The sequence below is a fragment of the Ochotona curzoniae genome, unplaced genomic scaffold (genome assembly GCF_017591425.1).
Source record: "Ochotona curzoniae isolate NIBS_2020 unplaced genomic scaffold, NIBS_Ocur_1.0 contig_908, whole genome shotgun sequence".
NCBI classification, from domain to species: domain Eukaryota; kingdom Metazoa; phylum Chordata; class Mammalia; order Lagomorpha; family Ochotonidae; genus Ochotona; species Ochotona curzoniae.
Genome location: NW_024466607.1, coordinates 30,630,786 through 30,650,808, shown reverse-complemented (window position 1 = coordinate 30,650,808; position 20,023 = coordinate 30,630,786). Strand labels below are relative to the sequence as shown.

Below are 20,023 nucleotides of genomic sequence, written 5' to 3'. Positions count from 1 at the left end.
TGGCTGAGTTTAGTTTTAGCCAGAGCTCAGTGCAGGATGAGGGCCTGGGACGCCCAAAGGTCAGTACTTGTTCGAAACAGTGGCTTTTCCACCAGGGAGGTAAGTCAGGATTACAGGCTGTCCTTCTGTTCCAGGTAGCCCTGGGATGCATTGAGAATGGCTACTGCAGTGAGAGCCAGGATAACTTTGCCATTAGAAGTGTGTCCCTACTCAGCGTCCAAAGCCTGTAGCAGTGGGGGCTGCAGAAGGCGGGCCATCTGCTTAGTGCTTCCTGTGAGCTGAGGGTTATGTCTGAAACTTGACTTTGAGCCATCTGGTTTCCCTAAAGGACAAGAAGGGGCAGCCTGAGCTAGATCTTCTGGTTAGGGGAGTTAACTCATTTTCTTTTTAAAGATTTATAATTTTTATTGCCAAGTCAGATCTACAGAGACATGGAGAGAAAGTTCTTCAGTCCTGGTTCACTCCCCATGTGCCTGTAACGGCCAGAACTGAGCTGAGGCTGATCCAAAAAACCACGAGCCAGAAGCCTCCTCCAGGTCTCCCACATGGGTACAGAGACCCAAGGCCCTGAGCCATTCTCTTTTGCTTTCCCAGGTGGCAGGCAGGGAGTTGGAGAAGAAGTGGAGCAGCCAGGACGCAAACCAGCACAGGTGCTGGTACATGCAAGGTGAGGATTTAAACCACTAGTCGATCAGTCCAGGCCCGGTTAACTCACTTTTAAAAAATTATATTTATGGGGCTGATGCAATGGCTGCAAGCACTGGCATTTCATACTGTCTGTTCTTAGTGTCTCAGCTGTTCCACTTCCCATCCAGCTCCCTTCTTGTGGCCTGGGAAAGCAGCCCAAAGCCTTGGGACCCTGTACTTGTGTGGGAATCCCAGAAGCGGCTCCTGGCTTCTGGCTTTGGATTGGCTCTACTCTGGCTATTGTGGCCATCTGGAGAGTGAACCAGCGGATGGAAAAATCTCTCTTCTATATAAATTTGCCTTTCCAATAAAAATATGTAAATATTTTAGAATATATTTATTTCTTTGTTTATGCGAAGAGGAAAGTGACACCAAGAGAGTAAGAGAGATCTTTCACCTGCTGCTTCAGTCCGCAGGAGACTGTTATTAACAGGGCAGCTTTGGGCTAGCGTGAACTGAAGCCAGGAGCAGGGAACTGTATGCAGGTCTCCCACATGGGCAGCAGGGAGCCAGCAGGGAGCAGGGCTGTCCTCCACTGCTTTTCCTGGTGTATCAACATAGAGCAGGATAGGAGGTGGGGCAGCTAGAACTCTGTGGGAATGTTGGCATCGCAAGCCACAACTTAAAATGCTGGGCCTCAGTTTCCCCCTGGTTACCTCCCTAAATTATGTCCTTTATTATAGTTTAACTCAAAATATCTCTTGCAAGAGAAAGTCTATTTGGGCATCCTTTAAAGTCATCTGCTTCATTTCTGGCAGGTTTCCCCTTCGTGCAACATTACAGCAGCTTCTGCCTGATTCCGAGGATTACAAGGTAAAGATTTTCATGACAGGTCGAGTCATTGTTATTGTTGATATGTATTTTTGTATTTTGATTAAGGTGGTTGTCAGCTCAGCATTGTTCGATAAAAGTCCCAAAGGAAAAATATTGATTCAAATCAGATCTACAGTAGGTAAGATGATCTTTGGAGCCACCTACATGAAAAACCACCGTACTTACAACTTCTACAAGAGGCAAGGATTTGCTCTTAGTGTCCTTACTCTTTAGTCATGACCCCATAGCCTTGGAACTTGAGGTCTGATTGACAAGTCTGTGTCTCAAGACCTGGAGTCAGTGAGGACTCATTTTGAAACCTGGGTTTTCTAGGATACCCCAGTAAAGAGAAGGCTATGCTGGGAAGCATTCAGTGTGTGTGTATCAAGACCCTGTCATTGGGTACAAAGAGCTCTTGAAACATGGAGCAAAGATATCGAAATTTTCTGTGGATGACATGGTACTGGGATGGGAGAGGTAGGAGGAATTTGACCTGAAACACAGTCCTTCCTGGGTGAGTGAAAAATGCAAAGGGACCACTTTCTGCAAAGTTAAGGATTTTTTGATGCCAGTGTTAAGGATGGGAGGAGCTGACTGCATTCCTGGGGTTTCTGAGTCTTACCTGTTATCACAGATGGTTGCCATGCTTGCTCATGGGTCAGCATCCCTGGGCTGCCGTATACTTCATGACTGCCTCTTCTTGGCTGCTTTCTTGATTCTTGGGAGCGCTGCTGGAACCTAGCTGGTGCCCACGCATTGCTGGTGGCTGCTGTTTTTAGTTCACAAATGCACTAGCTCAGAGCTACTCCATTTCCTTTTGTCTCTCGCTGACACATCTTGCTGCCTCCTCATCATTCAGGTGTTGGCTCAATGAATTGCTTAATGAACATTTACATGCCATTTAGTAAGTGCTGGCTACATTCTGAACATTTTATCAATAATGAAGTCCCTTAATTCATGGCAGCCCTAGTGGGAATGTTGTCTTTCACATTGCCTTGCCTTATTTCAGGCATCTGTATACTTGGCTTTTAACAAGACTCCTCTCCTTTCCATTTTTGTAAATCAAGTGATGTTGGAAGGCAGTGACTCCCAGGCCTTTACAGTGCACTGTGGCTGCTTCCCTGACAAAGTCATGGTCAAGTTGTTGCTGTACAGATTGCATCAGTCCAACAAGAGCAAAAAATGTTTACTGTCCTTCCTATGCAGAAGTCCATGGCCCCCAGCTTTTTTGATTGACAGCCCTTGTCCTCATTTCAAGTGGATTATGTATTACACTGTGTATGTATATCTCTAATGCTAGGTAATGAAATCTCCTAGGACAAGAATCTTTTGGTTTGTTCCTCTTTGTGTGCTTGGTTCCTAGCATAGAGTCTGGCATCTAACATGTATTCTCTAAGTATTTATTACTCAACGATGTAGCCAATTGTGTTGTAATTAGGCTAAGCCCTTGATCCTTTCTTCGATTTTTAAATAAGCTTTCTTAAAAAAAAAATGATTTGAGGGGCCAGTGTTGCAGAGTGGTGGGTCAAGCTGCTTCCTGTAACTACAGCATCCAATATAGGTACCAGTTCTTGTCCTGGCTGTTCCGTTCCCTATACAGCTCCCTATTATAGTGCCTGGGAAAAGCAGTGGAGGATAGCCCATGGGCTTCTGTACGCACGTGAGAGTCCCTGAAGAATTTCCTGGCTCCTGGTTTTGCCCAGCCCAGCTCTAGCCATTGACACCTTTTGGGGAGTGAACCAGCGAATGGAAAATCTGTTTGTCTCTCCATCGCTGTCTCTGTAATGCTTTTAAATTATTAAGTTTTAAATAACTTCAAATATCTTTTAAATAATTGAATAATGCACACACACACGTTTGAAATGCAGAGAGGCAAGAAAAATAGTTCTTTACTCTGCTAGTGTGTCTCCTAATTGTGTGCTACAGCCAAGACTGAGCCAGGAATTCCCTCTGAGTCTCCCATGTGTTTGGTAGTGATACAAGTCCTTGAGCCATTACCTGTGGCCCTGCAGGGTATGTGTGCCTACTCAGGAAGCTGGAATCGGATGTGGAGCTGGAACTCCAGCCCAGCCCCTCTAATCCTGAGCAGAGTCCTTGCTGCTGGACCAAGCACCTGCTCCTGGAGAAGTTTCTGAAGGAAGATGTTTGCACGTTGGTCCCTAGGTTTGGAGGTTGCTATGTTAATGCTGCTTGTCTTTGGAGTGTTACTTCGTGAGGTTCCACTGAGTAGCCAGGATGAGACAGGCGGCCTCCCCGGAGAGCCTCAGTATGACTACGACAGCATCCATCTGCCCGAGGAGCACATTCCCTTCTTCTTGCACAATAACAGGCACATTGCCACCATCTGCAAGAAAGACCCACGCTGTCCATATAAGGTAGGTGCCATGTCTTCCCCTCTTGGTTATTTGTGAGTTTATCTTGGTTTCCGAGTCCTGCCTTATGACCTGAGCCTAAAGGGGGAAGGCTAATCTTCCATGCTCATTAGAGTCCATCCTTGTTGTGATCTCATCTCCTCCCTCCAGAGTGGCTAAACGTTAAATTCATGTCCCTTCTGCAGCACAAATGACGCTGAAAATAACTAGGCAGCCAACACTTACGTGTTCTGCCAACAAAACACGTTAGATGTTGTGGGAAGTCATTTTGCTGGAGAATTTCACACCTCTGCTTTCTTAAAACTGCACAGAGGAAGGTCTCTTTGGTCTTCCTGGCAGTAATAACACCTCAGGCTTGGTTTCCACATAATTAGGATAGTTACTGTGGCCTCTCTCTGTTTTCAAAGGGTTGGAAAGTAGGAGCCCATTAAGGTGTCTCACTGAGTCTCAGATCAAAGCTGATCCATGGGAGACAGTTCCTTTCCCATGGAGCTGGTGCAGAAAGCGCAGGGAAGAGCAGAGCTAAGACTGAGCAGCCACGGTCCTGGGTCTCTCCTGGGTCTCTCGCAGACAGCCCTGGCAGTGCCCTAGTGAGCAGCTGCTGCTGCTGCTGCCGCCTGGGCCCCTCAGGGCTGCAGAGTCGTTAACCTTCTGAGTCTCTGCAGCTCTTGATGGAGAAGCCACCTTGCAGATCCCTCCCAGTTAGCTGGAGTTCTTTTAGTAACAAATATTCCGGTGTGTCTTTTTCAGGGACTGATTCTGCAGTTGGACTGTACAGTAAGGATGGCGCTTAAGTTACTTGAAGCATTTCTAGGTTGTGTGATGGCTGAGAGTCTTAAGTATAATGCAGACTTCTGGTTAGGGGACCAGCATGGGGTGGGTAGTGAGTCAGAATAATGGTTAGGACCCTTGAGACTAGTACTCTTGGAATCTACCCTAGCCATTGCTACTGCATAACTTACACATTGTAAAACGAGAGTCTGATGCTTCTATAAAGATTAGTTTTCTGATTGGAAAAAATTTTGGAATCCTCCCTGAAGTTCAGGAGACCAGTGTACTTGTCCCCTGTTTATATTCTAGAAACACTTAGAAAATCTAAAGTCCTGCTGGGGCTATGAGAAATCCTGCAAACCAGAATTCCGGTTTGGTTACCCTGCTTGCAGCTATGTCGACATGGCATGGTAAGTTCCCTCTGCAAGGCTCTGCCCTCCCTGGAGCCTTCTCCTTTCTCTGCAGTGAGTGTTGCTGCCCCACTGCACAGGTAGACTCTTGATTTTTGGACTGTCATTCCTTTAGACAATGCAATTGTGAGTTCAACCTGTCTGCCGCTCACTGGGACAGGAATCTCCTGGACCAGGGGGAGGACGCAGTGTGGACCAGAGGGAGTATTTCTAAGATGATGGACAGGCCATTTCTTCTGGGTTCTGTTGGGCAGAGTTAAATATAACCAGCCCTCTGTTCCAGGCAAGCTTTTAGGTGAAAGCAGAGGCGCTCAGGAGCAGCTCATTGCATTCTCTTCCGGAGGACCCTGGTTTCCCACATTTCTCTTGTGTATTTTTATTATAAAGCAATCCATCTGTAATTCATTTTGCCAACTTTATGTAGTGAAGGGTAATTTTGGGAAAAACAAACAACAACAGCACCCAAAACTGCACTTAGTAATTTCACTCTCAGAAAATTTAAAGTTCAGAAAAAAACAGAAAAAAGGAAACCAATCATTCCTTTTTTTCCCTCCCCCTTACAAATAGGACGGATACTCTTGAGTCAGCCAAGGACATATTCTGGAAGCAGGCTGACTTTGGATATGCCAGAGAGCGGCTGGAGGAGATGCACACGCTGTGCCAACCTGAGCAACCGGTGAGGGCTCAGCGCCGCGACAACAAGCTGGTTTATTTGTATCACTTGCTTATTTTCTTTGCCATCTAGAACACAATGCATGGTACCAGGAGAAGAACCCTTTGTACTCACCCGCTCAATGGCTTAGACTGCTGTTTAACTTCCCCACATAGGTTGTTCTATTTCCTCCTGAAACCCTGTCCTTCTTTTTCACATTTATTTTCAGCATATCCTATTTTGACGCCAGTGAAAAAGATTTTTAAGTGAGCATTTGCTGAAGAGGAGAAATGAATGTGCTATATATATGTGTGTATATATATACATACATATATATATATATATTTTTTTTTTATTTGAGTGGCAGATTTATAGAAAGAAGTAGAGACAGAGAAAGAGATCCTCTACTGGGTGGTTCACTCCCCAAATGGCAGCAATGACTATAGAAAGGCTGATTTGAAGCCAGGATTCAAGAGCTTTTTCTGGGTCTCCCATATGGGTGCAGGGTCCCAAGCACTTGAGCCATCCTCTGCTGCTTTTCCAGGCCATTACTGTAGGGAGCTGGATGGGAAGTGGAGCAGCTGGGATATGAACCAGTGCCCATGCTGATGCTTTTAGGCAGAGGCTTATCCTATTGAGCCACTGTCTGGCTCCAGATATGCGATGTCTTTCCACGTTCCTTCTCAGGCGGTTTAGGGGCCGAGGAAAAGCCCCTGCCGTACTGCCTTGGGTTTGCTCAGCATGTCACAGTCTGCAGAAAGCCTTCCTATTTAATGCCTAAGTTGGTTGTGACAAGCATGACAGCAGTCAGTTACCTTCCCTTCATGGAGAACAGGATCCTGAGGGAAGTTAAACAGTATCTCTAAGACCATTTGTCTTCCCCATAGAAATATACATGTGGAATTGAAACATAGTTACCACATTCCAAGGATGAAAGGAGGGTCTGCATATATAAAGTACTGGGTTTGGTAACCAGTAAATGATGCCTGGTTTGTTTTTTTCTTAAGATTTTGCTTATTTTTGTGGGAAAGTCAGATATACAGAGAGAAGGAGAGACAGAGAGGAAGATCTTCCATCCGCTGATTCACTCCCCAAGTGAGCGCAACAGCTGGAGCTGAGCCAATCTGAAGCCAGGAGCCAGGAGCCTCTTCCAGGTCTCCCACGTGGGTGCAGGATCCCTGCTTTCCCAGGCCACAAGCAGGGAACTGGATGGGAAGTGGAGCCACCAGGACATGAACTGGTGCCCGTATGGGATCCTGGCACGTTCAAGGCGAGGACTTCAGCCACTAGGCTACCGCACCATGCCAAATGTCTGGTTTTTATTTATTTATTATTTATTTAAAGAGATCTTCCAATTGCTGGATCATGTCCTAAATGCCTACCATAGCTCAGACTGGGTTAGGCTGACGTCTAGAACCTAGAAATTAGTCTGGCTCTTTCTTTCCTTGGGTGGCAGGGGCCCAAGTATATGAGCCATCACGACCCACACAGCAGTTGGAAGAAGCAGAGCCTGGACTTGAACCCAGACACTTTGATATGGGATGCAGGTATTCCAAGTGTCTTCATCCTGGAGGAAACGCCTGCTGCAGGATTCTGTGTTAATTTTGGAGGTAAAGGTATTATACTTAAGGCACATTGTTCTGTAACCCAAAGATGTTGAACCCTCAGTCTCTAATAACTCAGGGAACCCTCATGTTGCCAGTTAGTCAGAAGTCATCCAAGCAAAAACCCAAGTTCACTTGTGTTCACAGTCTGAATCTGTGCTGTGTAATGCTATTGGAGGCTGTTATCTAACAGAGCTGTTAAGAATCCTGAAAGAAAAGTGAGTGAAGCCCCAAGGTAGGGCAGGACGTGGCATTGACCTCCTCTGCTGCACGTTGCCTCGAGGAGCCATATTATTTCACCCTGTATGTTTGGGCTGGAGTCCAGACGTTCAAGTGGTAAGATCAGGACAGTGGGGCCCAGTGCAATGGCTTGATTGGCTAATCCTCCACCTTGCAAGCACTGGCATCCCCTATGGATGCCGGTTTGTGTCCCAGCTGCTCCACTTTCCATCCAGCTTCCTGTTTATGGCCTGGGAAAGCATCGGATGATGGCCCAAAGCCTTAGACCCTGCACCTGCATTGGAGACCCAGAAGAAACTCTTGACTCCTGAGTTTGGATCACTCAGCTCCAGCCGTTGTGACCACTTGGAGAGTGGCAAATGGATGATCTTTCTCTCAGTCTCTCCTTCTCTCTGTAAAATCTGCCTTTCTAATAAAAATACTATCTACTTTTTAAAAAATCAGGGAAATGCTCCAACCTTGTCCTGCACACCTGTGTCAGAATGGTTTGTAGAGCGCTTCTGTGGCCTCAATTTTCCTTGATATACTTCGTGCTATGAGATACCTCATGATCCCTGTGTTAGTGTTTTGGCCACAGTATCAAAATAGCATTAGCTGAGTGGCTTATAAACATCAGAAAAAATAATGTAAAATAGCTTTAAAAAAATAGCTGTACTGGGCCCAGTGTAGTAGCCTAGTGGCTAAAGTGCTTGCCTTGAACATACCAGCATCCCATATGGGCAGCAGTTTGTGTCCTGGTGGCCATGATTCCCATCCAGCTCCCTGCTTGTGGCCTGGAAAAGCAATAGAGGACAGCCCAGAGCTTTGGGACTCTGTACCCTTGCGGGAGACCTGGAAAGAAGCTCCTGGCTCCTGGCTCTGGATCTGCTCAGCATCGGTCGTTGCGGTCACTTGGGGAGTGAATCATTGAATGGAAGATCTTCCTTTCTGTCTCTCCTTCTCTCTGTATATCTGATTTTCCAATAAAAAGAAATCTTTGAATAAATAAATAAAACAAGAAAATAGCTATACTATGCTTCCTTCCAAATGTCATTTTACTCAAAACTCATCTAGGCTGTGTTTTTGACCTGTGAAACGTTTTGATACATTTTATTACGACATGACATTTAAACACTCTTTTTTCTTTCTTTCTTTTTTTTTTTTGCAAATTAAGCTGCCAAACCATAATGATTCAGGGGGTGACTATTAAGTCACTCCTCTCAAGAATGGTCTTCAGGCCCCATCATACTGGGCATTAGACTTTCTGCGGAGCAGTAAATTTTTTAAAGATTCATTTATTTAAAAGGCAGACTGATGAAGAGAAGGAGACAAAGAAAAAGAATCTTCCATACACTGGTTCACTCTCCAGTTTACTGTGTGGCTGGAGTTGAAGCCAGGAACCTGCAACTGAACCCAGACCTCCTACCTGGGTGACGGGGCCTAATGACTTAGGACATCTCCTGCTGTTTTCCCGGGTGCACGAGCAAGGAGCTGGATAGGAAACAGGCTGGACTCTAACCACTGCTCCCGTCTGAGATATCTTCATTGCAGGTGAAGGCTTAGCAGGCTGATCTACAACGCTAGCCCCTCAGCTTAGGAAATTTTGCAGGGATGTAGTCAGACTGACTGCAATCTTTTACCAAGTACAAGCTCTGAAACAGAGAGAGGGAGAAGGCCTTGTATTCATTCAAGTTTTAAGAGCCACAATGGAACATTGGAATCTGTTTTTTTTAATCAGAAAAGAATGCTTGAAGCAGTCCTTTCAGCAGAAGCCGGATTGGTTGAGATAGATAGAACTCCAGCACTTGATTCTTGAAGTCCTGTAACGGTTGTTTAGCAAAGAATACCCTCATGCTGCTGTTGAGGTTCAGTCTCTTGGCTTCTAGAAAGCACATCTTCATGCGCCCACGGCCCTTTCCGCCTTGCGTTCTCACATCTCTTCCATGTATGTTCTACTTTGTTTCCTTTGGCTGTCCTTGTCCAGTGCTTTTTCTCAGAGCTGTAGGTCGTGGTTCTGAGCGCTTGACTTTTTTAAAAAAGGACTCAACTTTCCCACACGAGACTTGGGGCCCTACGAAGGTCATGGGAAAATTGTATTGTGAGAAAATGACGCATGGATTTTGGCATTTGGTACCTAAATAAACTTACCCTGTAACTCCTTTCCGAAACACTCGCAACAGCTCGTGGTGGTACCAGTAAAGCAAATGGAAGTTCTCAGTGGTACCCAAGAGTGTAAACACTAGCCACAGCATGCTTGGCCTTGGTCTGCTGGGAGGGAGGCAGAGGTTGACGTGATGTTTGGGGAACTGTCCTCTTCACATTGTGCAGTCTGAGCTGGAGGTCATGCGTAGCATCAGCATGTCTGCCTAGTCTGGGCGAGCCCTCGCCATGTGGCTCTTTGGAGTTACTTTCTCTCTTTTTTCCAATCTCATTTCAGGGTGACTCGAGTCTGATTTGTTCCCGTTATCTTCAGTATTGCAGAGCAACACATCTCTACCTTGATTTGAGAAACATCAAGAGAAACCAGGACAGGTGCTTAAGTGGTTCATGTTTAAACCTGATAGATATTCTGGAAGACAGGCAGATCCAGGGGGTGTATCCTGGATTTGTTTAATAATAATATGGTGGGTGGGTTGGGATGAACCACATTGGCTATGAATGGATCACACTGAGAAATTGAGTCACGGGTGTTATCAGGCCACTTACATGCTTGTGTTACTTTGCAAACATTTGATATTTTCTACTTGCAAATAATGTTATGTGTTACTTAATGACTGAAGATGGCGGACTCGGCAAGGTAGCCTAGTGGCTGAAGTCCTAGCCTTGAACACGCCGGGATCCCATGTGGGTGCCAGTTCTAATCTTGGTGGCCCCGCTTCTCATCCAGCTCCCTGTTTGTGGCCTGGGAAAGCAGTGGAGAATGGCTCAAAGCCTTGGGACCCTGCACTCATATGGGAGACCTGGAAGAGGCTCCTGGCTCCTGGCTTTGGATCGGTACAGTTCCAGCCATTGCAGCTGCCTGGGGAGTCAATCAGCGGATGGAAGATCTTCCTCTCTGTCTCTCCTCCTCTCTGTATATCTGACTTTCCAGTAAAAATGAATAAATCTTAAAAAAAAAAAAGAATTGGAGATGGCCGTGGTACCACCAGATGATTTTGAGGGGCCACGTGCATGGCCCGTTGTCGATGGAGACATTGGAGGCACATAGCTGTAACTACGTTCCAGTGAAAAGCTGATTTTAAAAATTGGTCATCCCTCAGAGTTATAACCCACACATTTGCTCTGAACATCTTCCAATCTCTGTCTGGTTTTCTGGTTCCACCGCAGATTTAGGGAAGACTTCTTCCAGAATGGAGAAATTGGAGGACATTGTAAACTTAACACTCATATGTTGAGGTCTGAAGGTCAGCGCAAAAGCCCTCTACAGTCTTGGTAAGCTTTCTGTTTAAACCTTGGTCTCTAGAATATTTGTCTTTATTTTTGGCACTTGCGGATTTGGGTCAGGAATCCCTCGTGGAAAGTGTTACTTGCATGAGTTTCAGAGGTGTGGTGACTACAGGGTGAATCTCGTGGTTGTTTCTGAATTAAATAGGTTTGTAGGGAGCAGGTGTTTGGCGTAGTGCTTAAGTCCCTTCTTTGGATACCATATCACAGTATGTGGCTTTTTGTCTCACATTTGCTTACAAGTTCCTCTTGCTAACGTACATTCCAAGAGGCAGCAGGTAATGGCGGCTTGGGCCCCTGCCGCTCTGCCGGGGCCCTGGACTAAGTCCTAGGCTCCTGCCCCCAGCGCCAGCTGGGTAGAAGATATTGCTGGATAGAAGATATTGCTTTGACTTTTAAATAAATAAAAGCAAATTTTAAAAAAATTATAAATGTAAGTTTATAAAAATATTACAAAGTATGATATACTAGATGTTCAGACATTTTTTCATTAACTCATAATTCCTACATATATTTGGAGGAACACATTTTAATATTTTTATTTATTTGAAAGATTAAGATTTTCCATATGCTGGCTCACTCCCCAAATGACCACAATAGCCAGAGCTGAGCCAGACTGAAGCTGGGAGCCCAGGACTCGGTCCAGATCTCCCGCATGAGTGACAGGGACTCAAGGACTTGAGTTAGCACATGATGTATCCCAGGGTGTGTATTAGCAGGAAGCTGGAATTAGAAACAGAGCCAGGACACAGACCGAGACGCCTCGATATAGGATGTGGGCATCCCAATGGGCATCTTAACCACTAAACAAGCACCCCAAGCAAATCTCATTTAAAAATATATATGCACATAGGGCCTGGTGCGATAGCCTACTGGCTAAAACGTTGTCTTTGCATTGGCTAGGATGCCACGTGGGTGTTGGGTCCAATCCCAGCTGTTCCACTTCCTTTCCAGCTCCCTCCTTGTGGCTTGGGAAAGCAATAGAACAAGGCCGAAGGCCTTGGAATCTTGTACCCATGTGGGAGACCCAGAAGAAATTCCTGGATCTGGCTTCAGATGGGCTCAGTTCTGGCCATTGCAGCCACCTGGGGATGAGCCAGTGGACGGAAGATCTTTCACTTTGTCTTTCCTCTTTGTAAATCTGCCTTTCCAATAAGACTAGATTAATCTTGGGCCCAGAACGGTGGCCTAGCGGCTAAAACTTTTGCCTTGAACATGCTAGAATCCCCTGTGGGTGCTGGTTCTAATCCTGGCAGCCCCACTTCCCTTCTAGCTCCCTGCTTGTGTCCTGGGAAAGCAGTCAAAGATGGCCCAGAGTCTTGGGACCCTGAACCCACGTGGGAGAGCTGGAGGAAATTCCTGGCTCCTGGCTTCAGATCAGTGCAGCAACGGCTGTTGTGGCCCCTTGGGGAGTGAATCATTGCACAGAAGATATTTCTCTGTCTCTCCTCCTCTCTGTATATGTCTGACTTTGCAATAAAAATAAATCAATCTTTTTAAAAAAGACTAAAGTAATCTTAAAAAGAGAGAGAGAGAGAGAGATTCTGGTATGGGACATGGCTGTCTCAGGAGGGGGCTTAACCTGCTGAGTCCAGACTCCTGTCCCTACAGGTTGATTATTTAGCCAATCCAATATACAAGCATCAATTTCTTCTTTTTGTGGTAATTTTCCAATTTAATTCATATGTGTGTTAGTCTGAGTTTTTAAATATGTTTTGTTTAAAAGTTGATATGAAGCTATATAAATGCCACTGGGTTTGAGAAGTGATACTTTTCAGTAGAAGTGCTTTTGTATATTGGAAATAAAATCTGCCTGATGAACAGATCCTAAATTATAATGTTGCAATATAAAGTTTGGGAAAATGACTTTGAAATCATAGCCTCATTCTTCGTTGCAGGTTTGCTGAGCTGCAGAGCTATACTCAGCTCAACTTCAGACCTATAGAAGACGCTAAGTGTGACGTTGTCGTTGAAAAACCAACGTATTTCATGAAATTAGATGCAGGTAAGAAGTTATTTTGTTATGTATATGTTATGAGGTCTCTTTTTTCTTTGATACATATGTATGTAGTAAAATTCTATACATTTTTAATATAGTGTGACAGTGGACTTGCTTTTTGTTTTTTAAACAGTTATTTCACAAGCTAGTTACAGAGAGGGAGATGTGTGCAGACAAACACACGTATATACACACACACACACATACACACACACACACAGACATCTTCCATCTGCTGGCTCACCCCCCTCCCCCAGGTGGCAGCAACAGCCAGCACTGGGCCAGGATGAAGCAGGACTGACCTTCATCTGTATATGCCACAGATGAAAGTCCTGTGGAACCATCCTCACTGCTTTTCCCCGGCCATTGGTAGGATGCTGGATTGGAAATGGAGCAGAACATGGGGACATGGACCAACAACCGTATGAGATGGCAATATAGCAGGCAACAACTTTAACTGCTAAAGCCACAGCATCAGCCTTTAAACCTGCCTTTTGTTTCTTCCTTGAGGAAGTAGATGAACGTTTGGACTTTTCATTTTATGCTATGAATGCTTATTTAATTTATTAAAATTATTTATTTGCTTAAGAGGCAGAGAGAGAGAGTGCAAGAGCATGTCTGTCTGCTGGCTGTTCCCCAAGTTCCGGCAGCACCTGACCCTGGGCATCGTAGGATCTGGGAGCTGGGAACTCAATCCAGGTCTTGTATGTGGATGGCAGAGATACAATTACTTGAACCTTAGTCTGCTGTTGCCCGGGCTCTGTATCCACAGGAAGCTAGAGTCAGGACTCGAGGCCAGCTGGGGAGCCAGGCACACTCTTCCGGGACACAAGGCTCGTAGCTGGCCTCTTAATTTCTAGAGTACAGGCTGCTCCCTATCGTTGGTATTTTAGCAGAAACCTTCACATTTATGTCAAAACAATCAAAACCAGAAAAAATGAGAGAAGGCAGCAAATGTATACCTTTTATAACTTGACTTCATTTGCTTTCTCTAATCATTTGAGATCATATTTAATAATTTTTTTGAAAGATTTATTAATTTTCATTGGAAAGTCAGATCCACAGAGAGAGGGAGAGACAGAGAGAAAATCTTCCATCTGCTGGTTCACACCCCAAGTGTCTGCAATGGCCAGAGCTGAGCTAATCCAAAGCCAGGAGCCAGGAGCTTTTTCCGGGCCTCCCACATGGGGTGCAGGGTCCCAAGGCTTTGAGCCATCCTCGACTGCTTTCCCAGGCCACAGGCAGGAAGCTGCAAGGGGAGTGAAGCAGCAGGAATACAAACCGACACCCATATGGGATCCTGGCACATGCAAGGACTTTAGCCACTAGGCTAATGTGCCAGACCCTAATTAATTTTTTTAAAATTAAAAACCATATCTACAAGGGTATTTCAGAACATTCATGGGAAAATGGAATTAAAAGTTTGTTTTGGTCCCCAGAAGTTTGAAATGTATAGTTTTTTTTTTAACAGTATCTATTTTCATAAACTTTTGGAATGCCTCTTAACTTCAATATTTTTGCATAAACTTACCTTTTAATTTTATTTTCTACCAACTTTATTATAATGTCAGTGAGGGAAAATAAGTCCCCATGACGTTTCTCCACCCCTACCAGCCCTCTAGTAGTCTCATGATGACAGTGAACTTAAATTCTTCCAGAAATTACCACCGTAGTATATTCTTGAAAAAAATTGAAATTAAAATTATTGTCCCATTGCTTCCCCATAGCCCATTTGTATCAGCTTGCAAGCATAGCTTTAACTCTGTGAACAAGTTGCCCCTCAGAGGAGAAGCACAGATCATGGTGTAGTATCTCTCTTATAATGAGCGATGGTGATTTCTATGCTGTGTCATATCAAAATTCATGAGAGGTTGGCTTTATGGTGAAATAGCGTGAGCCCCCTGTCACGAGTATTTCAGCATTACTGTAATTTATTGATGCCCATTTTAATGTGCTCGGCTTTCTGAAGTCATAATTCCTATTTTACAAAGTGTTAGATGCAGAAATCAGACGCGTTCAGGTGTTTGACGTAAGAGCAAGTAAGCATGCTACATTCAACGTTCTGACTCATTTGTAAAATACACAAATTTAAAAAGGGCAAAGCAAATAGCCTGTACAAGAGGGGCTGCATCTGAGCTGTGCCGTTTGTGCAGATCTTTAGCCACGGTGTATGTAGAGAGGGAATCACAGGTAATGGAGAAGCCTGTGCCATGTCTTTGCTGTGTTCACAATTCTTTTCCCTTCCAACTTCCACTGTCATTCGATTTCCTTTCATATTAAATGTGAGCTGGGGAGAATGCACATTCGGCAGAACAGGCCGCATCAGGGGGCTTGTTTCTGCAGCACTGAGCCCGCTTTCTCCCCCGTTTATAAATCCTTATAGCAGCAAGCACTATTTTGTGCAGGTTGCTTTCTCCCATAAATGTTAGGAACTTTCTAAATGTTACAAGTGAGAGCTAGCATGTACCGGAAGGCTAACCTGGTAGAAAGGGATGGAGTCTAGTAGAATTTAACTTTTCTAGTGAAGTTGAAAGTATGTTCTTTGCCAGGATTTCTCTGGGTGAAAAAATGAGCCATTCTAAACATCGATCATGCATACCAGGCTGAGACATAGGCATTTAGCTCCACAGTGACAATACTGGGCGAGATCAGCAAATCAGCAAGGCTGGGTTCCTTGGCCAGCTCTGCTCCTGATTCCTGCTTCTTCTTTTTAAGAATTATGTTATTAATTATTATTATTATTTGAAAAGCAGTTACAGAGAGAGAAGGAGCGACAGAGAGAGAGAGAGATCTTCCATTCGCTGGTTCACTCCCAAAATGGCCTCAATGGCCAGAGCTGGGCTTGTCCAGAGTAAGGAGCCAGGAGCCGGGAGCCAGAAGCCAGGAGCTTCCATGGGCTCTCCCATACATAGGAGCCCAAGGACCGGGGCGATCCTCTGCTGCTTTCCCTGGCACATTAGCAGGGAGCTGGACTGGAAGTGGAGCTTGAACCGGTGCCCTATATGGGATGCTGGCACCACAAGAGGGTTACTCCACTATGCCCTGAGTAACTTCTAGCTTCTTCCTAATGCCATATTTGGGAGGCAGTGGTGGTGGCTCAAGTAATTGGTGCCTGCCATTCATGGGTTAGATCTGAGTTGAGTTCTCAGCCCTGCCTTTGGCCTTACCTTGCTACTGTATCCCCACTGTGACCTTGTGGGGAGCAAACTAGTGGATGCGTGCTCTCTGTCTCTCTGCTTCCCAAACAAAATAATATTAAAATAAGAAGACGTGTTCAATATTAAAATGCTTTTGTTTGCACCAAAATAGATATCTTTAAATTCCATGTTTTTATTAACTTCTTAAAATACTCTATATCTTCCCAAGTAGTAACTAAATAGGGGAGAAAAAAATGAAAATTTAATTAATCATCAGCCTTATTGCAATTTTTTGTGAAAAGCAGATGTTGCTTGATAGATTTGTAAGAATAAACAATCAAAGGAAGTAATGACTCATATTCATAGTCCCTTAGTTCTACCCCATTTTGAGTATTATATGTATAATGAGTATAACTGCTTTTTCCCTGGTTAGTTAATAATCATTTGTTGCTTAGCATGTATAAAGGAAATGCATTCCTGATATCTGAATAATCCATTTTAAAGCAAATTCTTGAATTTTATCCATCTGCAAATTATAGGCCACTTGAGTATGGGTCATTTCATTTTTGGGTAAAAAATAATTTCTTTTTTTTTTTTTGCTTCATCTATTTAACTAAAAGTAAAGTCAATCAAATCGTAGATGGAGGGCACAGAATAAAAATTGTTTAATCAGATGGTCTTTGGAATCAATGACATAGATATCCTTCTTCCTTTTTCTCCGTACTAGGAGTCAATATGTATCACCACTTCTGCGACTTCCTCAACCTCTATCTCACCCAGCACGTCAATAACTCCTTCAGTACCGACGTGTACGTCGTCATGTGGGACACTGTGAGTCAGAGTATGCTGGCCGCATGAGCAGTCTTTCCGCCTGGCTCTGTCAGTGTGGGATGCCCATCTCAGGCTGCCGAGTTTCCTGAACCACACACATCTTCACACACACCCTGCACACATACTCACACCTGTGCAGGTGGGACAGCTGTGGCTGAGGCATACGTTGATGGATGACAGGACCCCAGTTACATGGACTGTCACTGCTCCTCTCAGGGTCTGCATTAGCAAGAAGCTGAGTCAGGAGCCAGAGCTGGATGTTGAATTCCAGACTGCAATGTGGCCATCCAAACTGGTAGACTGACTGCTGCATCTGCCCTACTACTATTTTTTAATTGTGAAGATGATATCTGATTATAATGAGTTGAAACAACACAGAATTGCATCAATATATGTTTTGAAATTTCTCTTCTTCAATTTCATTTTCCCCTAAGGATAGCTGCATTTAGCCTCTACAAGTCCCCACAAGCTTCTTTTTGTCTTAATAAGTAAATGTTTTCCTTTTTTTAATTTTTTTTTTTTATTGGAGAGTTATAGATACAGAGAGGAGGAAAGACAGAGAGGAGGATCTTTATCCACTGATTCATTCCCCAAGTGACGACGAGAGAGCTGAGCCCATCTGAAGCCAGGAGTCTGGAGATTCTTCCAGGTCTCCCAGGCAGGTGCAGGGTCCCAAGGTTTTGGGCTGTCCTCAAATGCTTTCCCAGGCTACAAGAAGGGAGCTGGATAGGAAGCAGAACACCCGGATAGTTACTGGCACCCATAAGTGATCCTGGTGCATACAAGGCGAGAACTCTAACTGCTAAGCTACTGGGTCAGGCCTAGTAAATATGTTCTTATATAAAATTTATATAAGAATGTATAACAGGATGTATCTGTGTGTGTGTCTGTAAATGTTTATACATATGCATGTATATATCTCCTTGTAGAAAATAGGCTGCCTTCCGTTGTTACCTTCATATATCACAAGCCACTTTTTGAGTGAATATACTGAGGATTTTCCTTTTATTTATTTTTTTAAATTGAATGTTATCTATTTGAAAGGCAGAGTGACAGAGACAGAACAGGGAGAGAGATCTTACATCTACTAGTTAAATTCCCAAATGGTTGTAACAGCTGGGACTGGGCCAGGGCAAAGCCAGGAGATAGGACCTCCATCCTGATCTCCCGTGTGGGTGGCAGGAGCATAAGTGCTTGGGCCATCTCAGACGGATTTCCCAAGCACATTTATAGAGCTGGATGGAAAGTGGAGCAGCTGGACTTTGAGCCAGCACTCATATCGGGCAGCAGCTGGACCCGCTGCATCACAGTGGTCCTGGGGTTTTCATTTTTATAGGGTTATGAGGTATATTCCATTTCATTTATTCCCAGTTCTTTGAGATCATTGAAATGCTTCAAAAACCACCTTCTGCTTATGCAGTTGTCCCTTGGTGTCTGTAGGGGATGAGTGTCCAGGGCTTTCTTCCCACAATCAGGGTACCCAAATCCAAGGATGCTCAGGGCACTTGGATGATATGGCATGGTCTTTGCATATCACCTGTGCATATTTTCCTGCGTATTTAAAATTACCTCTAGGTTTCTTATGATACCCAACTGGATGTAACTTCTGTGAAAGTGGCTGTAGGTTTATTGAGTACGGATGCTTTTCCTCCTTCAGTAGCTCTGTTCCAGGGTTGGTTGAATCCTTAGATGCAGACTCAGAGGATGTTGTGGGCTGACTGTATCTCTGTTTTCACACACTCATCCCAGCGTTTCTATTGGACAGATTCCTGTCCCCGGAATTTTTAAATCTTAGATTGTGTGCATGTTCAACCTTGAGACATAAGGGGGGAGATTTTATGTCATCTCGAAGAGCATCTGAATGTTCAATGTAACTTCAGGAACACTAATGCGCTAAACACAGAAAATCTGGATCTGAGGAATGAGGGTGTGAAGCTTCTGGAGGAAGTTACTATTTAATGATCCATGATTTCCCCGAGTAGAGATCAGTCAGGCTTACTATGCTTCATTGTTAATATTTCCTTCCAAAGATATTTTATCTGAATTGCTTTAATGCAAGTAACTGTCTAGAATCAGTTCTTCTAGTCACCATTTATTTATTGCTGAGCTGGAATGGGGTGTTTCCTTTGAGATGATGAGAAGGCCTTGCTTACAGTGGTGCTGGAGGAATGCTGAAGGAAGAATTAGTTTTATTCACTGCATCTAAAAGTTCTTCTTAACTTTCAAATGGCTATCATGTGCCACCTAGTATCTCTTTGAGAAAGCATGCTGTAGAGATACAAAGAAGGAAACATAATGTACACCTAGGCCTTGAATGTAATTCTACAGCATGCACTCATATTTTTATTGGCTGAATTTTTCAACCTAAGTCGTACCATTTACAAATTAATCATCCTCTCCCTCTAGCTGGGGTAGCTACTGATGAACTTCTGCTATGAAAAAAGAAAGGCATGTGGATAAGATACTAGAAAGAAATAGCTCCCACAGAGACATAACTGTTAAGCAGTGTTTATGAGCATGAAGTCTGGAATTACAGCCCTGGTTTGTTAATTCCAGCTCTTGAACTCACCAGCTCTGCAACGGGGGCAAGTTACTTCAATGTGTGTCCCAATTTCCTCACCTGTAAGAAAGATGATTCTGTTCCCCGGCTCTTGAGGGTTGCGGTGTGGCTTGATGAATCAATAATGTCAAATCCTTAGAACAGCACCTAGAACATAGCAAATGTGCAGGATGCTATTACAGCTTTTATAATTAATGTTAATGGAAATTGTCTTATGTGATCCATCAGCCAGTGGGGAGAATAGTTTATAGAGTTAGATTTATTTTTAGAACTTTGAAAGCTGCTTCTTGCTCTAAAATTCCTTTACAAAGCAAGTGATGTTTTTCATTGAGTATATGAGAGTGTGTTTAAATGATGGCATATGAATAAGTTGTATAAGACTGAGACTTGAATAGAAGATTCACATAAAAAAACCCCACAAAACAGTTTCAAAGACAGCAATATAGAGTAAAAGCAAAATAGTATTAGTATAGATGAGTGTAATTGTGATACTCTCTCATGAGCTTGGGCATTAGCTCAGGCCC

General features: G+C 44.1%; 1 protein-coding gene across 4 annotated transcripts in view; it reads left to right on the top strand.

Moving 5' to 3' along the window:
- The first annotated feature begins 640 nt into the window (after nucleotides 1-640).
- The window catches only part of EOGT (EGF domain specific O-linked N-acetylglucosamine transferase), a 31,756-nt gene continuing 12,373 nt past the window's right edge, over nucleotides 641-20,023 (top strand). For 2 of the 4 annotated variants that reach the window (XM_040994788.1, XM_040994785.1), the window contains exons 1-7: nucleotides 3,523-3,875; nucleotides 4,953-5,053; nucleotides 5,621-5,729; nucleotides 9,966-10,060; nucleotides 10,856-10,960; nucleotides 12,871-12,977; nucleotides 16,836-16,939. In XM_040994788.1, coding sequence (XP_040850722.1) covers nucleotides 3,642-3,875; nucleotides 4,953-5,053; nucleotides 5,621-5,729; nucleotides 9,966-10,060; nucleotides 10,856-10,960; nucleotides 12,871-12,977; nucleotides 16,836-16,939 — 855 coding nt within the window. In that variant the 5' untranslated portion in view covers nucleotides 3,523-3,641. Of the gene's footprint in view, nucleotides 668-1,445; nucleotides 1,501-3,522; nucleotides 3,876-4,952; nucleotides 5,054-5,620; nucleotides 5,730-9,965; nucleotides 10,061-10,855; nucleotides 10,961-12,870; nucleotides 12,978-16,835; nucleotides 16,940-20,023 lie in introns of those variants that run through there. The other 2 variants (XM_040994786.1, XM_040994787.1) reach the window with 2 other exon arrangements.